The sequence below is a fragment of the Eurytemora carolleeae genome, unplaced genomic scaffold (assembly GCF_000591075.1).
Source record: "Eurytemora carolleeae unplaced genomic scaffold, Eaff_2.0 scaffold1009, whole genome shotgun sequence".
Classification (NCBI taxonomy): Eukaryota; Metazoa; Arthropoda; class Copepoda; order Calanoida; family Temoridae; genus Eurytemora; species Eurytemora carolleeae.
In genome coordinates, this window is record NW_019397042.1 from 109946 (window position 1) to 130467 (window position 20522).

At 32.3% G+C, this 20522-nt stretch overlaps 1 protein-coding gene and 1 long non-coding RNA gene across 3 annotated transcripts; both read right to left on the bottom strand.

Annotated features, from left to right (window-relative positions):
* Nucleotides 1-15738: 15738 nt before the first annotated feature.
* LOC111711363 (zinc finger and SCAN domain-containing protein 2) lies at nucleotides 15739-18519 on the bottom strand (the record flags this gene model as incomplete). Of its 2 annotated transcripts, XR_002767233.1 has the most annotated exon segments (5): nucleotides 15739-15882; nucleotides 16020-16953; nucleotides 17068-17289; nucleotides 17894-17981; nucleotides 18446-18519. XR_002767233.1 is itself a non-coding variant. In XM_023485703.1 (4 exon segments), coding segments are annotated over 4 exon segments (468 nt in total), but the record flags the coding sequence as incomplete, so codon positions are not given.
* A 175-nt stretch (nucleotides 18520-18694) lies between these two features.
* Nucleotides 18695-20516, bottom strand: LOC111711364 (uncharacterized). Its single transcript, XR_002767234.1, has 3 exons — nucleotides 20428-20516; nucleotides 19426-19549; nucleotides 18695-18853 (listed from the first exon to the last, which is right to left on the bottom strand). It is a non-coding gene; the product is annotated as an uncharacterized LOC111711364 (long non-coding RNA).
* Between the last annotated feature and the right edge of the window lie 6 nt (nucleotides 20517-20522).

A 20522-nucleotide genomic window follows, 5' to 3' on the forward strand; every position in this document is an offset into this window, starting at 1 on the left:
ATAACCTAGATATAGAATATAGTTTTAATATCCTAGATATAGAATATAGTTTAAATATCCTAGATATAGAATATGGTGTGAATAACCTAGATATAGAATATAGTTTAAATATCCTAGTTATAGAATATAGTTTGAATATCCTAGATATAGAAAATAGTTTAAATATCCTACATAAAGAATATAGTTTGAATATCCCAGATATAGAATATCGTTTGAATATCTTAGATAAGATAAAGTTTATTGCTAAGATAAATGTATCTGTATACAGATAGAGTTTACAATCACAAAATTGATGATTATATTAACAGTACAAGTATAAAGCAATTAGGTGGAAAATAGCTCTTGGCTGTTTTGATTATTTTTTCCCCCTAATGTTAGTAACAATAACAAAATATTTCAATTAAATAGATTTAAGGAGAACGATTAGAGATCAGGGTGCGAATTTATCATATGCAAAATAGTTTATACATAAATCCGAATAACTAGAGTTTAAAGTAATTTTCAGACATGTACACAACAAATATCAAAGCATATTAAAACATATCTAATTAGTTTTACATGAATAGCAATTCGGTTTTTAACACATTGTCCTATAATTTTCAAAAAGAGAATTTAGTAGTCTATTTTTAAATATACTTAGAGAGTACTTAGATAGAATATAGTTTAAATATCCTAGATATAGAATAAAGTTTGAATATCCTAGATATAGAGTATAGTTTGAATATCCTAGATATAGAATATAGTTTAAATATCCTAGATATAGAATATGGTTTGAATAACCTAGATATAGAATATAGTTTAAATATCCTAGTTATAGAATATAGTTTGAATATCCTAGATATAGAATATAGTTTAAATATCCTAGATAAAGAATATAGTTTGAATATTCTATACATAGATTATGGTTTAAATATTCTAGATATAGAATATAGTTTGAATATCCTAGATATAGAATATAGTTTGAATATCTTAGATGTAGAATATAGTTTGAATATCCTAGATAAGAATAAAATTAGAATAACCTAGATATAGAATTATAGTTCGAATAACCTAGATATAGAATTATAGTTTGAATATCCTAGATCTAGAATATGGTTTGAATAACATAGAATATAGTTTGAATATTCTTTATATAGAATATAGTTTGAATATCCTAGATATATAATATAGTTTGAATATCTTAGATATAGAATATAGTTTGAATATCCTAGATATATAATATAGTTTGAATATACTAGATATGGAATTATAGTTTGAATATCCTTTATAAAAATATAGTTTGAATATCCTAGATATAGAATTATAGTTTAAACATCCTATATATAAAATATAGTATGAATCTTAGATATATAATATAATTTGAGTATCCTATATACAGAATATAATTTGAATAACCTAGATATAGAATATGGTTTGGATAAACTAGATTTTGAATATGGTTTGAAGATCCTAGATATGTAGAATATCCTAGATATGACAGAAAGGATTGGATACAATCATAGATATTAAAGAAAGGATCAGGAATAATAACATGAATGATTGGATACAATTAAAAGTGAAAAAGTCCACTCTCACAGATCGCACAGATGGGATTAGAAGTGAAAAAGTTCTCTCTCACAGATCGCACAGATGGGATTAGAAGTGAAATATTATTTTCATTAACCATAATGTCTTTAACTCTGTACTAATGTTATAAAGTAATAATAAAGAGAGATTGCTCTGTCTGGATAATTTGTGGTATTCCTTTCAAAAGTCCAAAAGTTCAGAAATATTCTTTTTCAAGTTCTATAAAGAAAAGAATCCTAGAAATGATGCAATCTATAGTCAAAAAAAGTTTATGAACGGAAGGAAGAAAATAAAGAAAGGAGGATGTTATAGTTTACTAGTGTAGGAGTGAACACATGTATCATCCTGAGGTTGCGCAATATGAAAATATATCCAGGGTTACTCATCTTGTAGTTCGAAACTCAATCGGTTACATTAGAGGCTTGCCAAACTTTCTATGAGAAACAGAAATAGAGCAACGGAGGAAATAGGTAAAAGAGAACATTTATAGATAAAGAGTAGATGAAGAATAAAGTTGGATTGAGAATAGATGAGAGAGTAAAGGAGGGAGTATGTTGGATGGAGATTAAAAGACAGAGTAGGTAGGATGGAGAGTAAAAGAAAGAGTAGGTAGGATGGAGAGTAAAAGATAGAGTAGGTGGGATGGAAAGTAAATGAGAGAGTAGGTTGAATGGAGAGTAAAGGAGGGAGTAGGTTGGATGGAGAGTAAAGGAGGAAGTAGGTTTGATTGAGAGTAAATGAGGGAGTAGGTTGAATGGAGAGTAAAGGAGGGAGTAGGTTGGATGGAGAGTAAAGGAAAGAGTAGGTTGAATTGAGAGTAACGGAGGGAGTAGGTTGGATGGAGAGTAAAGGAGAGAATAGGTTGGATGGATAGTAAATGAGAGAGTATGTAGGATGGAGAGTAAAGAAAAAAGTAGGTTGGATGGAGAGAAAAGGAGAGAATAGGTTGAATGGAGAGAAAAGGAGAGAATAGGTTGGATGGAGAGAAAAGGAGAGAGTAGGTTGGATACAGAGAAAAGGAGAGAGTAGGTTGAATGGAAAGTAAAGGAGAGAATAGGTTGGATGGAGAGTAAAGGAGAGAATAGGTTGGATGGAGAGAAAAGGAGAGAGTAGGTTGGATGGAGAGAAAAGGAGAGAATAGATTGGATGGAGAGAAAAGGAGAGAGTAGGTTGGATGGAGAGAAAAGAAGAGAGTAGGTTGGATGGAGAGTAATGGAGAGAATAGGTTGGATGGAGAGAAAAGAAGAGAGTAGGTTGGATGAAGAGAAAAGGAGAGAATAGGTTGGATGGAGAGAAAAGGAGAGAATAGGTTGGATGAAGAGAAAAGGAGAGAATAAGTTAAATGGAGAATAAAGGATGGAGTTGGTTGAATAGAGAGTAAAAGAGGGAGTAGGTTGGATGGAGAGAAAATGAAACGGTAGGTTGGATGGAGAGTAAAGGAGAAAATAGGTTAAATGGAGAGTAAAGGAGGGAGTAGGTTGGATGGAGAGAAAAAGAGAGAATAGGTTGAATGGAGAGAAAAGGAGAGAATAGGTTAAATGGAGAGTAAAGGAGAGAATAGGTTGGATGGAGAGTAAAGGAGAGAAAAGGTTGGAAGGTATGACTAACACAAGATGAATGAAGTAGTGTGTAGGTGGATTAATAGTGTTGACCTTGTCTATACAAGGAAGCTGGAAAACAAACAAAGCACTGAACAAAGATGTTGTCATAGAAAAGGATGTAAAATGTAAACTATTAAATGTAAACTATTAAATTTAATAAAAAATCATAAAGTATTACACAGTAGGTAACTTCCCGGAACCCCCCTCCCCAAACCTTCTCTAGCAGTATCAATGTAAAATGTTTACAAATGTTTGTGTTCTTCCTACTCTCAACCTTAACCTGAGATAGTGCTTGCCCTAACCCGGAGTAAACCTATGCAGTGCGTAGGCCCAGCTCATGAATTATTTGAGTGGGAGTTCCGGAGAAATCGAACCTTGAAGTTTTTCTATATCCGAGACAAGATCTTGGTTTCAAAATTCAGGGTCGAACTATAGACAAGCTATTAACATTTTTTCGTTATTAATCATTGTTTTCTTGTTAAACTACTATAACTAATATTTAGACAAAAATTATCTTTAAGTATTAAAAAGTTTTCGTCCCAGTCTCTATCTATTATCTTAGTGTGTGGGCAGAAACGGGGATATATATCCTTTGTATCCCAATTTTCCAGATACATGAATCCGGATACACCAGGATATAGATCCTTCGTATCCCAATCTTCTTGATACATGAATCCGGATACACCAGGATATAGATCTTTCGTATCCCAATCTTCTAGATTCATGAATCCGGATACACCAGGATGTATATCCTTCGTATCCTAAACTTCTAGATACATGAATCCTGATACACCAGGATATATATCCTTCGTATCCTAATCTTGTAGATACATTAATCCGGACACACCAGGATTCCTTCGTATCCTAATCTTCTAGATACATGAATCCGGATACACCAAGATATCCTTTGTATCCCAATCTACTAGATACATGAATCCGGATACACCAGGATATCCCTTGTATCCCAATCTACTACATACATGAATCCGGAAACACCAGGATATATATCATTCGTATCCCATTCTTCTAGATACATGAATCCGGATACACCAGGATATCCCTTAAATCCCAATCTATTAGATACATGAATCCGGATACACCAGGATATATATATCATTCGTATCCCATTCTTCCAGATACATGAATCCGGATACACCAGGATATCCCTTGTATTCCAATATTCTAGATACATGAATCCGGATACACCAGGATATATATCATTAGTATCCCATTCTTCCAGATACATGAATCCGGATACACCAGAATATCCCTTGTATTCCAATATTCTAGATATATGAATCCAGATACACCAGGATATCCCTTGTATCCCTATCTATTAGATACATGAATCCGGATACACCAGGATATATATAATTCGTATCCCATTCTTCCAGATACATGAATCCGGATACACCAGGATATCCCTTGTATTCCAATATTCTAGATGCATGAATCCGGATACGCCAGGATATATATCATTCGTATCCCAATTCTTCTAGGTACATGAATCCGGGTACACCAGGATATCCTTTGTATCCCAATCTACTAGATACATGAATCCGGATACACCAGGATATATATCATTCGTATCCCACTCTTCCAGATACATGAATCCGGATACACCAGGATATCCCTTGTATTCCAATATTCTAGATACATGAATCCGGATACACCAAGATATCCTTTGTATCCCAATCTACTAGATACATCAATCCGGATACACCAGGATATATATCATTCGTATCCCATTCTTCCAGATACATGAATCCGGATACACCAGGATATCCCTTGTTTCCCAATATTCTAGATACTTGAATCCGGATACACCAGGATATCCTTTGTATCCCAATCTTCCAGATACATAAATACGGATACACCAAGATAATACATCCTGGTTAATCCAGTAACAACAGGATATGTTATATACTTTGTACCCCAATCTTCATAATACATTAATAATAATATATTATATTGTTAGGGGGTACATATTATTAACACATAACTAAAAAAGCATGTTTTGGACTAAATCTGAAAATAAGATATGCCCCCCCCCCCCCAACATCTTTAAAATATTCTGAGTTAAAATACAATTTCTGGGACGATAGGAAGGAAGGGTCCATACGCTGTGACTAGGACAGCTGGGGTTTTTTTGAGTGGGGGCAAATTGCATCAGTTACGAAAAGTGGGCCTTGCGCTTTGGCTTTAACAGACTCAGTTGGTTGAATCACCTTTTTTACTATTCAAAACTTTTCAGGTGTCCTCCATTACACGATTTCATTCCTGAAATTAATCCTTCGATAAATCTTTGATTTTCATTTTCTTAAATTCTTCCAGGCTTCTGTTAAATCAATTCTGAAATCTTTGTCGTGAAAAAAACTTGAAATGAGTCAGAAAACGTTTCTTTTGTTCACGCCTCGTGTCAAGGTTATACATTTGTTTTTTAATCTGCATATTAAGAGAGGGAGGGAAAAGAATCCTGAAAATAAATAATTTAAGAATTGAAAAGTCATGCTAGTTTAAACACGCCTTTTTTAAGATCTTTCCCGCACAGAACACTCAGATTATAGTGGATATCTATGGTCATTAGACAATATATTATTTTTGGCCTCCTTTAAATAAAGATCCTCTAATTTCAGTGGTAGTCGGTACACAAGTGTATGTCTCTATCATATGTAAATACTTGAAATAGTCAGAATCGTGGTTAAATGGGTTTCCGAACCAAAGATAAAAATTATTTTTGCTTTTAAAAATATAAATAAAGCAATTTGTCAACCTGTCATAATTTTTGCTGCGATTTTTAAAGGTTTACAATTTTTTTCGGGTTAATTTGGTTCCGTAATTAAAGGCCTTTTTTGGAACCTTTCAAGAATAATTCACCACTAAAAACTTTTGAAAATTAAAGGCGGAACTTAATTTACTAATATTTTAATAAATCTACTCCCTACAGGTTAAACAGATCAGGTGCGAGATGCTGAAAAAAGTTTACAAGACGATTATTCTATATGGAATTGATCCGGAATTATCCCTCCGTGGAAAGACGACAATGCCCGATTCACCACAGTACTCTTAAATCCTTTATCTGATCGATAATGTGTGGAAAATATTGCCATTTTCTAGCTTCAAATCATTCTAATCATTCCCATCCGTAAGAACAAAACCACTTTTAAAAATAATTAGTTTTCAAAATTATAAACACTTGGTTTTAAGGGCGCTTCGCGTCCATTTTCCTTTTCAATTGTGAACATGTTCTCTTTGAATTCATTGTAAAACCAAACCAAAAGATAATTTCGCGAAACTTATTAAAACAAAATATTTTGGATTTTTAAAATTTTCAAAATCGAATTTTTTAAGCGGCAAATTTTTGAAAATTAAATGTCATCCTTAAACTTTCCCTGGGGTCACGCGAGGTCCAGCAAAAAAAAATTGAGCCCAATCGGTTCAGCCGTTTTGACGATTATTGGATACAAACAAACAGACAGACAAACAATATGTATGTGATATCTAATTCATACTAAATCAGATAACGATTTAAGGGTTCGCTGTGAATCATGCATTGCCATCTTTGAATAAAGGTTCGCTTGAAATTACGCCTGCAGTCCCTTTAACAATTTCCTTTAAATCTCTAATTCTGAGAAACAATAACTATTTTCTAGCTATAGAATGAAAATCATTTTAGCCATTTTCTTGCTTTTCTTTGCTGATGCAAGACTAACAAGATCAGCTAAGTACATCAAAATAAGCTCATACAGAATCCATCAAATATAGGGTAAAGGACTAGATAAAATTCAATAGTTTTAACATACAGCTCTAAAAGAATTATATTGCTAAATTTTAATCTTCCAAATTATAAACCTCAATGGAATTTGCTTCATTCATTTTACTCCCCCCCCCCCTCTTCCTGTTTCTATCATTGTTAAGTATCGAATAAAACAGTTTTTTATTTCATTGAGAAGAGAGTTCAAGAATTTTTAGAAATGATTGAAATTATTTTTATATGTTAATAATAACTTCATGTGTTACAATGTAGGTTATAATTCATGATAAACTATATGTTTCTTTATATCAATATTTTTAACATTATTTTTTTGCGTTGACAAGAATTTCTGGACACTCTGTTATATCAAGATTTACAGTTTACAATAAATCCTTTTATAGAAGGATTCATGGTCACCTAACTCTAAGAGTATACAGGTTTACACAATTGGAAATAACAGTCGTATTAAAAACAAAAAACTTTAAAAACTGTTTAAAATCCCTTTAACCTTGATACGCGGAACTTGGTTGCATGGATATATACATAAAGATATTTAAACTGTCGGAGTTCTAATCGTTTATTTTTTATTTAAAACGCTTTCAACGACAAAAAAAGTGTTAAAGCGAGAAAGCGGAAGTCAAGTAACAGATCAGAGTCCGAATTTAGTGAATTTGAGCCGCGTCTTAAATCCGCACAAAACCGGTTTCAATTGAGTGCCGGCTTAAATCTTGAAACATTGAATACAATTTTAAGTGGAACCAATCATCTTTAAGCCGCGGCGCAAATTCTTTAAATTCGGCCTCAGTGTGGATAAATTTCATGAAACTGAAATATTACGAATTTAAAAAAAAAAACTAAGACTTTTGAACATTTTCTTGAATTGGAGCCTGTTAACTGGATTTTTAAATAATATCATCGGTTAAAACAATCATGAATAAATGAATGGCAGCACAGATAAAGAAAGGATGAAAACGTGAATGAATGTAGACCTAAAAGAATGAATGAAAGTGTATACGGAATACGAATATAAAATGTATATGTATATATATAGAATGTATTCCTCCCAAGGCTGAAGATACGAGATGCAGCTTCAATGAAGGGTAAAAGAGAATGAATGGCGCCAAACCTCCAAGGTTTTAATGAATGAAAAATATGAAATAAACAAGCAAGAAAATTCAAAGAAAACTCATTAAGTTTCAATTATCATCAGTTAAAGGATTTAAATAACAATATTTGTTTGTGATATAAACAGGAAGGAATTGAGTCTTTGTAACAAACTCTGATTTGCTAATACCTATATGATGGTGTAAACCTTTGATATTTTCAAACTTAAATTTTTTTCATCTAACAGAATTCATAGTTTGAAATATCTTAGGTCTACGGCATTGGAATACAAAGATATAGATTAGAAAATCATAGTTTGTGACAAAGACCCAATTCCTTTCTATTTATAAGGTTTGTATATAAGGTAAGTATATTTAAAAATAGACTACTAAATTCTCTTTTTGAAAATTATAGGACAATGTGTTAAAAACCGAATTGCTATTCATGTAAAACTAATTAGATATGTTTTAACATGCTTTGATATTTGTTGTGTACATGTTAGAAAATTACTTTAAACTCTAGTTATTCGAATTAGTGTATAAACTATTTTGCATATGATAAATTTGCACCCTGATCTCTAATCGTTCTCCTTAAATCTATTTAATTGAAATATTTTGTTATTATTACTAAAATTAGGTGGAAAAAATAATCAAAACAGCCAAGAGCTATTTTCCACCTAATTGCTTTATACTTGTACTGTTAATATAATCATCAATTTTGTGATTGTAAACTCTATCTGTATACAGATACATTTATTTTAGCAATAAACTTTATCTTATCTTATCTTATCTTATATATTTATATATATATTTTATTATATGCTCAAACTCAAAGTTTGAATTATCTAAGGTCTACAACATTAGGTTGATCTAACAGACAAAAACCCATATTTCTTATATTTCAGGGCTTTGTACAAAGTTTTATATATATATATATATAAATGAGCAATGAATAAATATGAACGTTAAACATTATCAGTTGTAGTTGTAGGTTAATTATATAATTATACACCCAGACATATAAGGTCAGAAGATTTTAACAACTTTCTCTAAAATGTTTTCAGGTCTTTCAACGTTAGTTTTTTTTTAAACCAATACCAACCTAACATTAAAGTCTGAAGAAATTCAGCCGTTCCCACAAAATCAAATTTTTTCTGCCCAAATCATTGGAGCTTTATAGCTTGAAAACTAAGAATATTTAAACGAAATGAAGTCATAGGTCGAAATATCAAAAGCTTACAACATTAGATGGAAAAGATGTTGGGATTAGAAAATCTGATTTTGTGGCAAAGGCTTACTTTCTTTTATTTGTATTTTTCATATTAAACATTTTTTATATATGTTATACTTCGATACATAAATACTTTTGTACATTCCTATCCCGACATGAACCAACCTCCATCTATCTAAACATTATTTAGCTATACCCTCCATTCTAACATGAACCAACCTCCATCTATATAAACATAATTTAGCTACTCTCCATTCTAACATGAACCAACCTCCATCTATATAAACATAATTTAGCTACCCTTCATTTTAACATGAACCAACCTCCATCTACATAAACATAATTTAGCCCTACAATCTAACCTAAGCCTCATAAAAGACGCAAGAGGATTGAATTAAGATATCTGTGCGGAAGTACGATGTCTTCTGTTATCTTTCGTGGCAAAAATGCGCGAAATCAGCTTAATTACATTTAACAACTATCACGGAAACCTTGTATCTTTTAAAATTAAACAAAGACATAAACAACAAAAACGTTCACACGCCCTTTTAAATCCAGGGTTCTAGGAGATAATGCATAATCTAATCATATCAAGATAAATGTTTTTTATCAATTTCAACTATTTTAATTTATTTTGAGGATATTATGTAAAATAATGCATGACAGGACATTTTCTGGATGAATATTTCCTCCTGAATAAATGTCATTTAAAGTCAAACCCTTGACGAGAACTATCTCTTTGAATTCATTGTAAAACCAAACCAAAAGATAATTTCGCGANACATACATATATATGTATTATGATATAGTTTATAATCTATATGCTCCAAATGTAATGCTTTACTTGATATTATTTTTTTTATTCTTCAAAAACAAATTATTCAATATTTCGTAAGAACATAACATTTTAAATAATTATAGATTAGGACTAAATGTTTGTAAAATAGTTGAACAGATATTTTTTCATAATTTTCTCCTCATTTTTCATTTCGACATTTTTCAGATAAAGTAATTTAAGAAACCACAATACTTTAAAAATACAAACCTATTTCAGAATAAATCCTGACAATAAATAATTGTCACTTGTCAGGATCACAATGAAATTAAATTATTTTAACAAGTTTTCATCCTTATTTATTTCAGGTGTTATTAGTAAAAGGGAGCTTTTGATTTTCCCTTTATTTGTTGTCATGTAGCTTCATGCATGTATTTGTGTGACAGACAAAATGCATGAATGCCATTTAATTCAAGCATTTTCATGTTCTATTTTCATTTTCTTCTACCTCTTAAAACACTTAATTGCTAGTTGTGCTTTCCTTACAGATACTAGCAGGCGCAACGAAATAATAGAATTAGACTCAGAAACCATTATCCACCCCCACCCCAGTATCTTAGGGATAAGTAACTTCCCTTAACTGATAAATTTTGTGAACTGAAGAACAAAATTATCGTTTCTTGGCACTTTGTGCATCATTACATATTTATTTTTTATGGGTCCTTAAACAATGTTAAGGTCATTCCAGTTATAGTTTCCGGACAGGGGGAAAAATTTGCCACAAGGAGGCAGGGGGGGGGGGGTAAACTGGTCACCCTTTAAAAATATTGTTAAATAAAAATTCTGATGTAACTGTAATGGTTGGCCTTGACCGAAAAAGCTTTTTGTAAACCCCCAACAATTTTTCCTACGCCCCTGAACTAATCGAATCCTGTTCATTTCTGGATTTCCAAAGTGTTCAACATTCCCCAAACTTCCGTCAAAAGATGCAATGCGTCATTTAACGCGCCTTTATGATTGACGCGCCTTTGCGTAAATATATCCGCGTACTAATTATATTATGATCATTTTATTCCCGTTGGCGCTGGGAAACATGTAATTTTAGACTGTTTTATGCTTCTAGGATAATGATATGGCTTAAATAACTACATTATCAATTTAAACAGATTTGTTTAGGCGTAGAGAGTACATCTCTATTATGTGTTTTAAACATTATTTGTTGGTGAAGGTAATTTAGACAAATAATATATAATTGATTATTACAAAATAAGATTGGTTTAGTCGATTTTTTATTTGACTTATTTCGTGAGTTGTCTGCACACTAAAGGAGAGAAAAAACTTGCAAAATTATTAACTTTTATTGTAAAGATGTATTTTAAGCAACATAATTTGGCAAAAATTAAGAAATAAAAAAGTGTTCAAGATTAGGTTTGTTTTGAATATCTGTAATGATTATTTTCATGGATTTATTCCTACATAAAGACCTAAAACTGCGAAAGTATGAAATATGTCTAAATTTGAAAAATCTAAGTTGAACCCTGACACAGCCGCCCGCCAAATTCTCTGGTTTGAAGAGATCTCAGTGAAAGCCTGAGTTCTAAACTTCTAATGATGTTTTTGACCCAGTTTTCCAAATGTCTTTAGTCTACAGGAATACAGGGTGGTATATTTTATATATCTATAATATACATATATATAGGTTGGGAAAACAGAAGCGTTTATTATTTATATATTTAAATTTTCAACAACATTTCAAAACATTGTGACATATTTTAGTTTATTCCTGAACAAATATATTTTTTCATAGCTTTATGACCTATATATATATCGATATGTTTGTATGTCCGGTCATAACTCAGGAACCCCATGACCGATTAACCTTAAATTTTGATAAGGAACTCGGTACAGAACCAGTGGAATGTTCTTACCTTGGATTGCAATTTTTAGATTTGGATGAGTTTGCATTTTTATGTATAAATAAATAAAATTTAATTTTTACTTTATTAACATTATGGTTCATGGTACATAATCTTCAGGATACATTTACCATATATTTCTTCCAAAATATTACAAAAGAGACGAAAATTATTTTGAAAAAATTAAGACAGAGTCTTAGAGGCTGTTCAATGTGTTATCAATCATCTTTATATATAAAGTTGTAATCTCTGTTTGTCTATCTGACTGTTTGTTTGTCCGATCATAACTGAACCAATTTTCCTCAGATTTTGATTGGGGAACTCGGAAAAATCACGGGAATGTTCTTCGCTTGGTTTTGAGATTCTATGTTGAGTGGATCGACTTGTATTGGTAAAAATAGCTAATATCATAATTACGACATAGCGCGGGTAAACGGCGGGACTAACCATTGCTACTCTGGGCTCCTAAGCTGTATGCATATACATACATATATATGTATTATGATATAGTTTATACTTCCTTTAGTTTAACAGACACCCGGTTTATATAACCTCTTCAGTCAAATCCTCACCCAACTAATTGCCCTTAACCTACTTTAATACTCCCTTGCAAGACCCCTCCCTCCCCCTGGAAAGCTTGTGTTGCCCCCCCCCTTCCTCAAACTTCAAGGGTTTCTTCATTATTTAATCTGAACAGCTGTCTCAACTGTAGTTAAGAGTAAATTATGCTCATTAGTAGTCTAAACTCTTATATAATTTATTCATAACAGACTGTAAAGTGGCGCAACTAAGGGGGTGGGGCGAACCGAGTTTTGCCCCACCCTCACTTGACTCAAGCATGTTCATGATTGAGGATCATTAGTTTTATCTTTTACTTTGCCAATTAAGAAAAAATACCAACATTTTTTATATAAGAATATAAATGTATTTCAGTCATCCTTATAACATTTTTATTAAAATAAAAATTCATTTCAGTAGTCACATGTATTTTGTGCAATGATGATCGTTTATGAATTTGTGACTTTTGACGTCGTCATTAGTCATTTTTAACACAGTTTACAAAATTTATTTCGTAATTTGTCAATATGCAATATTGAATTTACAGGCTGTCCCACGATACATGACAGTAGCAAGACGACTTTTTTCGTAAAGAAAACATTGTTCAAAGAACAATTTAAAGTTCAGAACAGACAAATAATTATTACAATGTCATCCTTCTAATATTTTCCCTTTCTCAGGAATATCTTAAAAATGAAAATCCGCGAAATTTGTAAGTATCTCCAGGAACCCAAACCTATCCCATACAAAACATCTCAGTTTCAAAAATAAACCACAGATGTCCTCGGTGTGCGCTCATCATTTATAAGACATTTTGATTTTTTTGTTTACAATTAATCCTGAATTAAATCAGCGAAAATTAAATTATCACGGAATACAGATGATAAGTTTTCAATCGAAATGACGCGTATTAGTTGTTGAATTATTGTCTGTAACATACTTCAAATCCTTACAATTTTTATAATCTTTTACTCATTCCCTACATTTTGGAGAGAAACTTTTTTATGTGCTCCGTACCAGAGGCGAACTCAGGGCCGAAAGGGCAATTGGGGCTTAGCTCACAACCCCCCCCCCCAAAAAAAAAAAAAAAAATCTATGTTTACCAGTGGGTTGTCAGGCACAACGGGTGCTGAGCCTCCCTACGCGGATACTGAAGAAAAACCTTGTAAAATAAATATGAAGTAAATGGGGTGGGCGGAAGGTATGGAAAGAAACTGAAAGTTGAAGAATGAACTGCAAGGTTATTTTAGGATTATAGAAATCTATGAAACAAGGATTAAAACGAGATTATCTTTCTTGTGCATTGTACAGACACAAGAAGTGAAGGGAAGTGGGTGAAGGTGTGGGTTTATACTTACGTCCGGACAGAAACAAACAAAGAGTTGACGAGAAGGGGGTAAATTAAAGATTAGGAAATTTAAAAAATGTTATTTTGTTTTAGTTATATACAAAATTTGTTTTCTTAACCCACATGGTTTCAAGAATATCAACTAGTCCTACAAAGAATTTGAAGATGGCTACTTAAATGCAATTCAAATAAATCCGTAATATTTTGATGTATTTGCATTTTAATTTTTAATGAGGATGAGTGCCTTTAATAAACAAAATTATCTCGAGTTAAAAAAAAGCATCTTAAACCATCTTAAGGTAAAACCTGTTTCCCCGTTACTAAAGTCAGGCCCCATAAAAAATATGTTTAAATGGCTTATTTAATAAATTGGCTAAGAAAGAAAAAAGTTTACAGTTGCACGGAATCATTACTTTAAGAAAACAGACAATATAATCTGTACAGCTGGTCGTTTCATCCTTTGTGGGTAACCCTGTATCAATTATATGTATAACTACTTTATCTTGGGTTGCTAGGGTGTTAACCCGTTAAACTTTGATTTTCAATTAAAATTCACTTAAATGATAAGTTTCCGATGTTGTGATTCAAGGTTTGTGGAGTCGAAGGGGCGTATGTCTGTGTTTGGATAAAATAAAACCCGGGCATTGTATTCAATGCATAATTAGATTACGAAGATTAAGATGTTATATCTGTTTGATCGATCATAACTCAGGAACTCCTTAACCGATTTGGCTCAAACGTTGATTGAGAAACTTAGTAAATCATGGCAATGTTTTTACCTTGGTTTAGAATTCTAAGTTAGTGGGTTGAGTTTTATAAAGAAAGATTAGTTTCCACGCAAAGCTGGGTTTCCTGCTAGTCTGAAAATAATTTTACAAATAATGAAACATCTAAAATATTGTATTCCATTTTGGTGGAATTTATCACACCTAATATTTCCCGTTGTAGGGTGATTAAGTGACTTTATCGCCCTACAACAGGCGAAAAAGTAACTTTTTCACCCTGCTATTAAAATTTCAAATTTCATACCTACTTTGTCTCATTGTAGGGTGATAAAGTTGCTTAATCACCCTACAATAGAGTGATTAAGATCTTTATCGACCTGCTTTTAAATAATTTGAGTAAAACTGAATAAAACTATATGTTATTGAAATGGGTATCATGCGTGCGAAAAGGTTTTTGCTGTGTTTTTTAATTTTTCTAGTTTGTTTTCGATCAAAATAAAAGTATTTTCACATTTCACTACGTTCGGTGTGAAAATACTTTCATTTTGATCTTGAACAAACTAGAAAAAAATAAAAATCCCTGCAAAACCCTTTTCGCACTTAATAATACCCATTTCAATGACATAAATAGATAATATTTTCCTTTTCATAAAACCGGATTTTTGATTCCGGTTTTCATAAGTTTCAGGCAGATGTTTTGAAAGTTTCATAAAATCATAATATTGTTGATTATATGTGTGTTGGATACCCTTTAACCTCTACCAGGATACTTGTGATGTATCTTCGCAATAATTCTTGTTTTGCAATAATAAATACACACAAAAATATTTGCAAAAAATGATCCCGTAAACTTTAAAAATAGAGCATTATACAGGGTTACCCACAAAGGATGAGACTTCAGAGACGATTGTACGGAATTTACACGGTCTGTTTGCAACTGTAGACAGGTTTCACTTCTCAGCCCTTAGAAGACTGTATTTTAAGGCAAAAGATTTAATTCAACCTAGAAATAGTCATATTTTGATAGTCTAGGTCGTCTTTACAGTCTCATCTTTTGTGGGTAACGCCTTTAAAAATTCTTACCTCAGCCATTTTTAAGTCATTAACATCAAACTGAAACATTTAATAAACCTAACATGTTAGTGTTAAAAATATTCGGTATTTCAATGTTAAATATTTATTTTCATGTTTTAACTTAATCAAAGTGAAAAATGAAGGTATGCTATTAAACTGGCATGTAGAAGGTGTGAAGATTGTTATCAAGCTATCTGGAAGAGTGAAGTATGATGGTTGCAATCAAACAAGCTGGTAGAGTGAAGGATGATGGTTTCTTTCAAACTATCTGGTACAGTAAAGTATGAATGTTACCATCAAACTAGCTGGTGGAGTGAAGTATAAATGTTACCATCAAACTAGCTGGTAGAGTGAAGTATAAATGTTACCATCAAACTAGCTGGTGGAGTGAAGTATGTTACTATCAAGCTAGCTGGTAGAGTGAAGTATGTATGTTGCTATCAAGCTAGCTGGTAGAGTGAAGTATGAATGTTACTATCAAGCTAGCTGGTAGAGTGAAGTATGATGATTGCTATAAAGCTAGCTGGTAGAGTGAAGTATGTATAATACTATCAAGCTAGCTGGTAGAGTGAAGTATGAATGTTACTATCAAGCTAGCTGGTAGAGCGAAGTATGTATGTTGCTATCAAGCTAGCTTGTAGAGTGAAGTATGTATGTTACTATCAAGCTAGCTGGTAGAGTAAAGTATGTATGTTACTATCAAACTAGCAGGTAGAGTGAAGTATGAATGTTACCATCAAACTAGCTGGTAGAGTGAAGTATGAATGTTACCATCAAACTAGCTGGTAGAGTGAAGTATGAATGTTGCTATCAAACTAGCTGGTAGAGTGAAGAATGATTGTGGCTATCAAACTAGCTGGTAGAGTAAAGTATGATGGTTTTTATCAAGCTAGCTGGTAGAGTGAAGTATGATGGTTGCTATCAAACTAGCTGGTGGAATAAAGTATGAATGTTGCTATCATACTAGCTGGTAGAGGAAGAATGCAGTATGATGGTTGCTTTCAAACTAGCAGGTAGAATGAAGTATGATGGTTGCTATGGAGTGGCTATGAAGAGTATAAAGAGCTATATATGTCTATCTAATTGAAGAAATATGCTATCTAACTATCTGGTGAAGATAAGCAAAAACGCAAAAAGCAAAGGTAAGAATGAGGATCCGCTGGTAGGGTGAATTATGAATAATATTTCGAACTAAAAAACTAAAAATCTGCCATCTAACTAGCTAGTAGAGTCAAGATCTGGAAACCTGTGATAATCTTCACCACGTTCATATCTCTGTAAATTCAGTGCTTCGTCAGTATCTTGTATATTCTGCCCCCTAATTTCTTTCTCCTGGTATTTTTGAACAGAAATTAGATTATGAACATCTTTTGCACAGTACTGTAGGTGAACCCCTGTGTCCTGTACACCACTTTCCTCAACTTGAATATTTGTATGGTTAGTTAATCCTTGATTTGTTATTTGATAATGTACGTGCTGGTTCGATATTATATCCCCATTCTGTAGATCAGTAGTATGCACCAGTTCAAGTTTAGAGTAACTCATTGGTGGTTTAATGTTTAACTTCTCGTCTATATTATACATATATGGATACATCACTTCTACATCATGCAGGCTTAATCCTTTACTACAGTGCACCTTAATAATCATAATGATACGTGCAGTCCACCCTTATAAGGGGGATATATGTATCAATGTGAAAAAATAATCTTTTAATGAACAAGATTCCTAATCTAATTTTGAACTGTCAACACTGAACTGAAATAAGACTACAATAAACTAGCTTTGCCTGGGAACTAGGTTTTTCCAATAAAAAGGTAATCTACGCAAATTAAAACTTTTTTTTATCAAGCTAAGAACATTATTGTGGCTCTAATAAGTTCCCTAATCAAAATTTGAGGCCAATTAGTGAAGGAGTTCCTGAGTTATGATCGAAAAAAAAAACCCCAGAGATTACTGCTTTATTTATATGTATAGATAATAGATAACACAAGAAAATAATAGTTGACAACTTAATAGATATATTACCTGTTTCTTAATTCTTATATCTGAATCAAATTTAAAGAAATTGAGTCTTTGCAACAATCTCTAATGTTCTAATACCTATATCTTTGCAACCCAATGTCGTAGACCTTATATAGGTAAAACTATGAATTGATGAAATAATTTGAAATATCAAAGGTTTACACCAATAGATGATTAGAAAATTTGAGCTTGTGGCAAAGACACGTGAATTACCAACCTTTTGTATATGTTTCTGCAAATAGTCTTTCCTCGCCGATCTATGCTGACAGAGGGGACAAAGAAACGGTTCAGATTTAGTATGGATTCTGAACAAACAATTCCAATATTAAACTCCGGCGTTGAGCATTATTTAAAGGGACCGTTCACCAATTATTTGGGTAATTTCAGGGTAAACTAAACAGCCTATTCGCTGTTGATTGGTAATAGTCTTTCTTTTCAAAGACAACTGTGGCCGGAGAAAAAGCCGATTTTTGTTCAGAATTCGAGCGGAAAGGGACGGTCTCTCTCTATAGACACTATAGTAATTTCAAGTGACCTTTCATACATTGATTCACAACAGTTCTCTTTAAACATTTATCTGATCAATAATAATGCAGGTTACTTTTGTAAAAAAACACAATTGATAATAATCAGTTTTTTAAAATTATAACAATATTTTTATGTTTTTAAAAGTACCCTTGTGAATCGGGTATTGCCATCTTTGCATGGAGGGTTGCATGAAATTACACTTACATTCCCTTTAACAACAAATTACATTATTTCATATTACCTTATATGTCTAATATATTTGTTCTTCTGATGACTCTTAAAGGGACAGTCTGCACATCTCCATTTATATATACCCTTGTATTAAAGTGTATCATTATAATTCTATCATTAACTTGAAAATACAGGAAAACAGGAAATTTATGAAATTACGAGTTCACGAGGCACGGGCAGTCGTAGTACATTTGAATTTCCGAGCCGGGTCAACCTTTCCGGTCACAGTTTGTACTGTACCTAAAACTTAAATTCGAAAACCCGAGCCGTAAATAAGGCTCAACAACAGCTTAGACCCGAGTCGTATTTTCTTGAATTTTTTAAATCGCCGGCTCTGGTATTTTTGAACAGAAATTAGATTATGAACATCTTTTGCACAGTACTGTACGTGAACCCCTGTGTCCTGTACACCACTTTCCTTAATAAGTACAGGTCTTACTTTAGATCCTGTTTTTAAGTAATTTTTCAATATTAATTTAAGTTTGCAAATGCAAATATGAGTGCCATTTATTTAAAAATTAATAACTCTAATTAATCAGATAATTAGAGTTTTGATTTGACATGATTAAGATCAACAGTGCTAAGTTTAATCATGGAATCGGAACAAATAGTATTATAGAAGTAAACCGAAATATTGTCTCACCTCAACTTGAATATTTGACATGATTAAGATCAACAGTGCTAAGTTTAATCATGGAATCGGAACAAACAGTATTATTAAAGTAAACCGAAATATTGTCTCACCTCAACTTGAATATTTGACATGATTAAGATCAACAGTGCTAAGTTTAATCATGGAATCGGAACAAATAGTATTATAAAAGTAAACAGAGGCCGAATTTAAAGAATTTGAGGCGCGGCCTAAATCCGCCAAAACCCGGTTTAAATTGAGCGCCAGCTTAAATCTTGAAACATTTGATACAATTTTAAGTGGAACCAACCACATTTAAGCCGCGGCTCAAATTCTTTAAATCCGAAATATTTTCTCACCTCAACTTGAATATTTGTGTGGCTAGTTAATCCTTGATTTGTTATTTGATAATGTACGTGCTGGTTCGATATTATATCCCCATTCTGTAGATCAGTGGTATGCACCAGTTCAAGTTTAGAGTAACTAAATACACATATAGAGAATTAGTTAATCCTTGATGTGTTATTTGGATAATGTACGTGCTGGTTCGATATAGTATCCCCATTCTGAAGATCAGTGGTATGCACCAGTTCAAGTTTAGAGTAACTAAATACACATATAGAGAATTAGTTAATCCTTGATGTGTTATTTGGATAATGTACGTGCTGGTTCGATATTATATCCCCATTCTGAAGATCAGTGGTATGCACCAGTTCAAGTTTAGAGTAACTAAATACAAATGTAGAGAATTAGGTTCTGATAAAAAATGAGAAAAAACGAACCACAAAAGACCGTTTTTGAATTGTTTTCCCTTTTTAAAGATACAAACATTTAAATTAAAACAAAGTTTAATAAAAGCCAACTTAATCAGAATACAGTTTTGAAATCTGGGAAGTTTTACTAAAAGATTTAAAAAATTAAACAAAACGAAAATCAAAACTTAGATAAAACTACTTTTTCTCTTTTGAACTCAAGATTTGGAAAAGGGCGGATACAGGATTTAAGTGAGGGGGGGCAAGGTTTTTTAGGAACAAAAAAATTCATAATTAGGAACAAAAAATCGCTCCACAGGTGAAATTTTTTTTTACTTAAAAGACTCAAAAAGAGTCAAAATTAATGACTAAAGACTAAAAAACTAGATTTTTAACTTTTCAAACATTATAGTTTATTAAGACAGATATTTTTCCTGTTTTGCACTAGGGTTTCTTTCCCTTATGCATGCTATTGAGAAGCTATTCCGAAAATAGGAAAAAAAATTCCAAATTCAGGGGGGGGGGCGAATGTCCCCCGCCCCCCCCCTGTATCCGCCCCTGATTTGGAATGAAAAAAATGACATTAAAAAAATTGAAATTTCGGCTCACCTCATTGGTGGTTTAATGTTTAACTTCTCGTCTATATTATACATATATGGATACATCACTTCTACATCATGCAGGCTTAATCCTTTACTACAGTG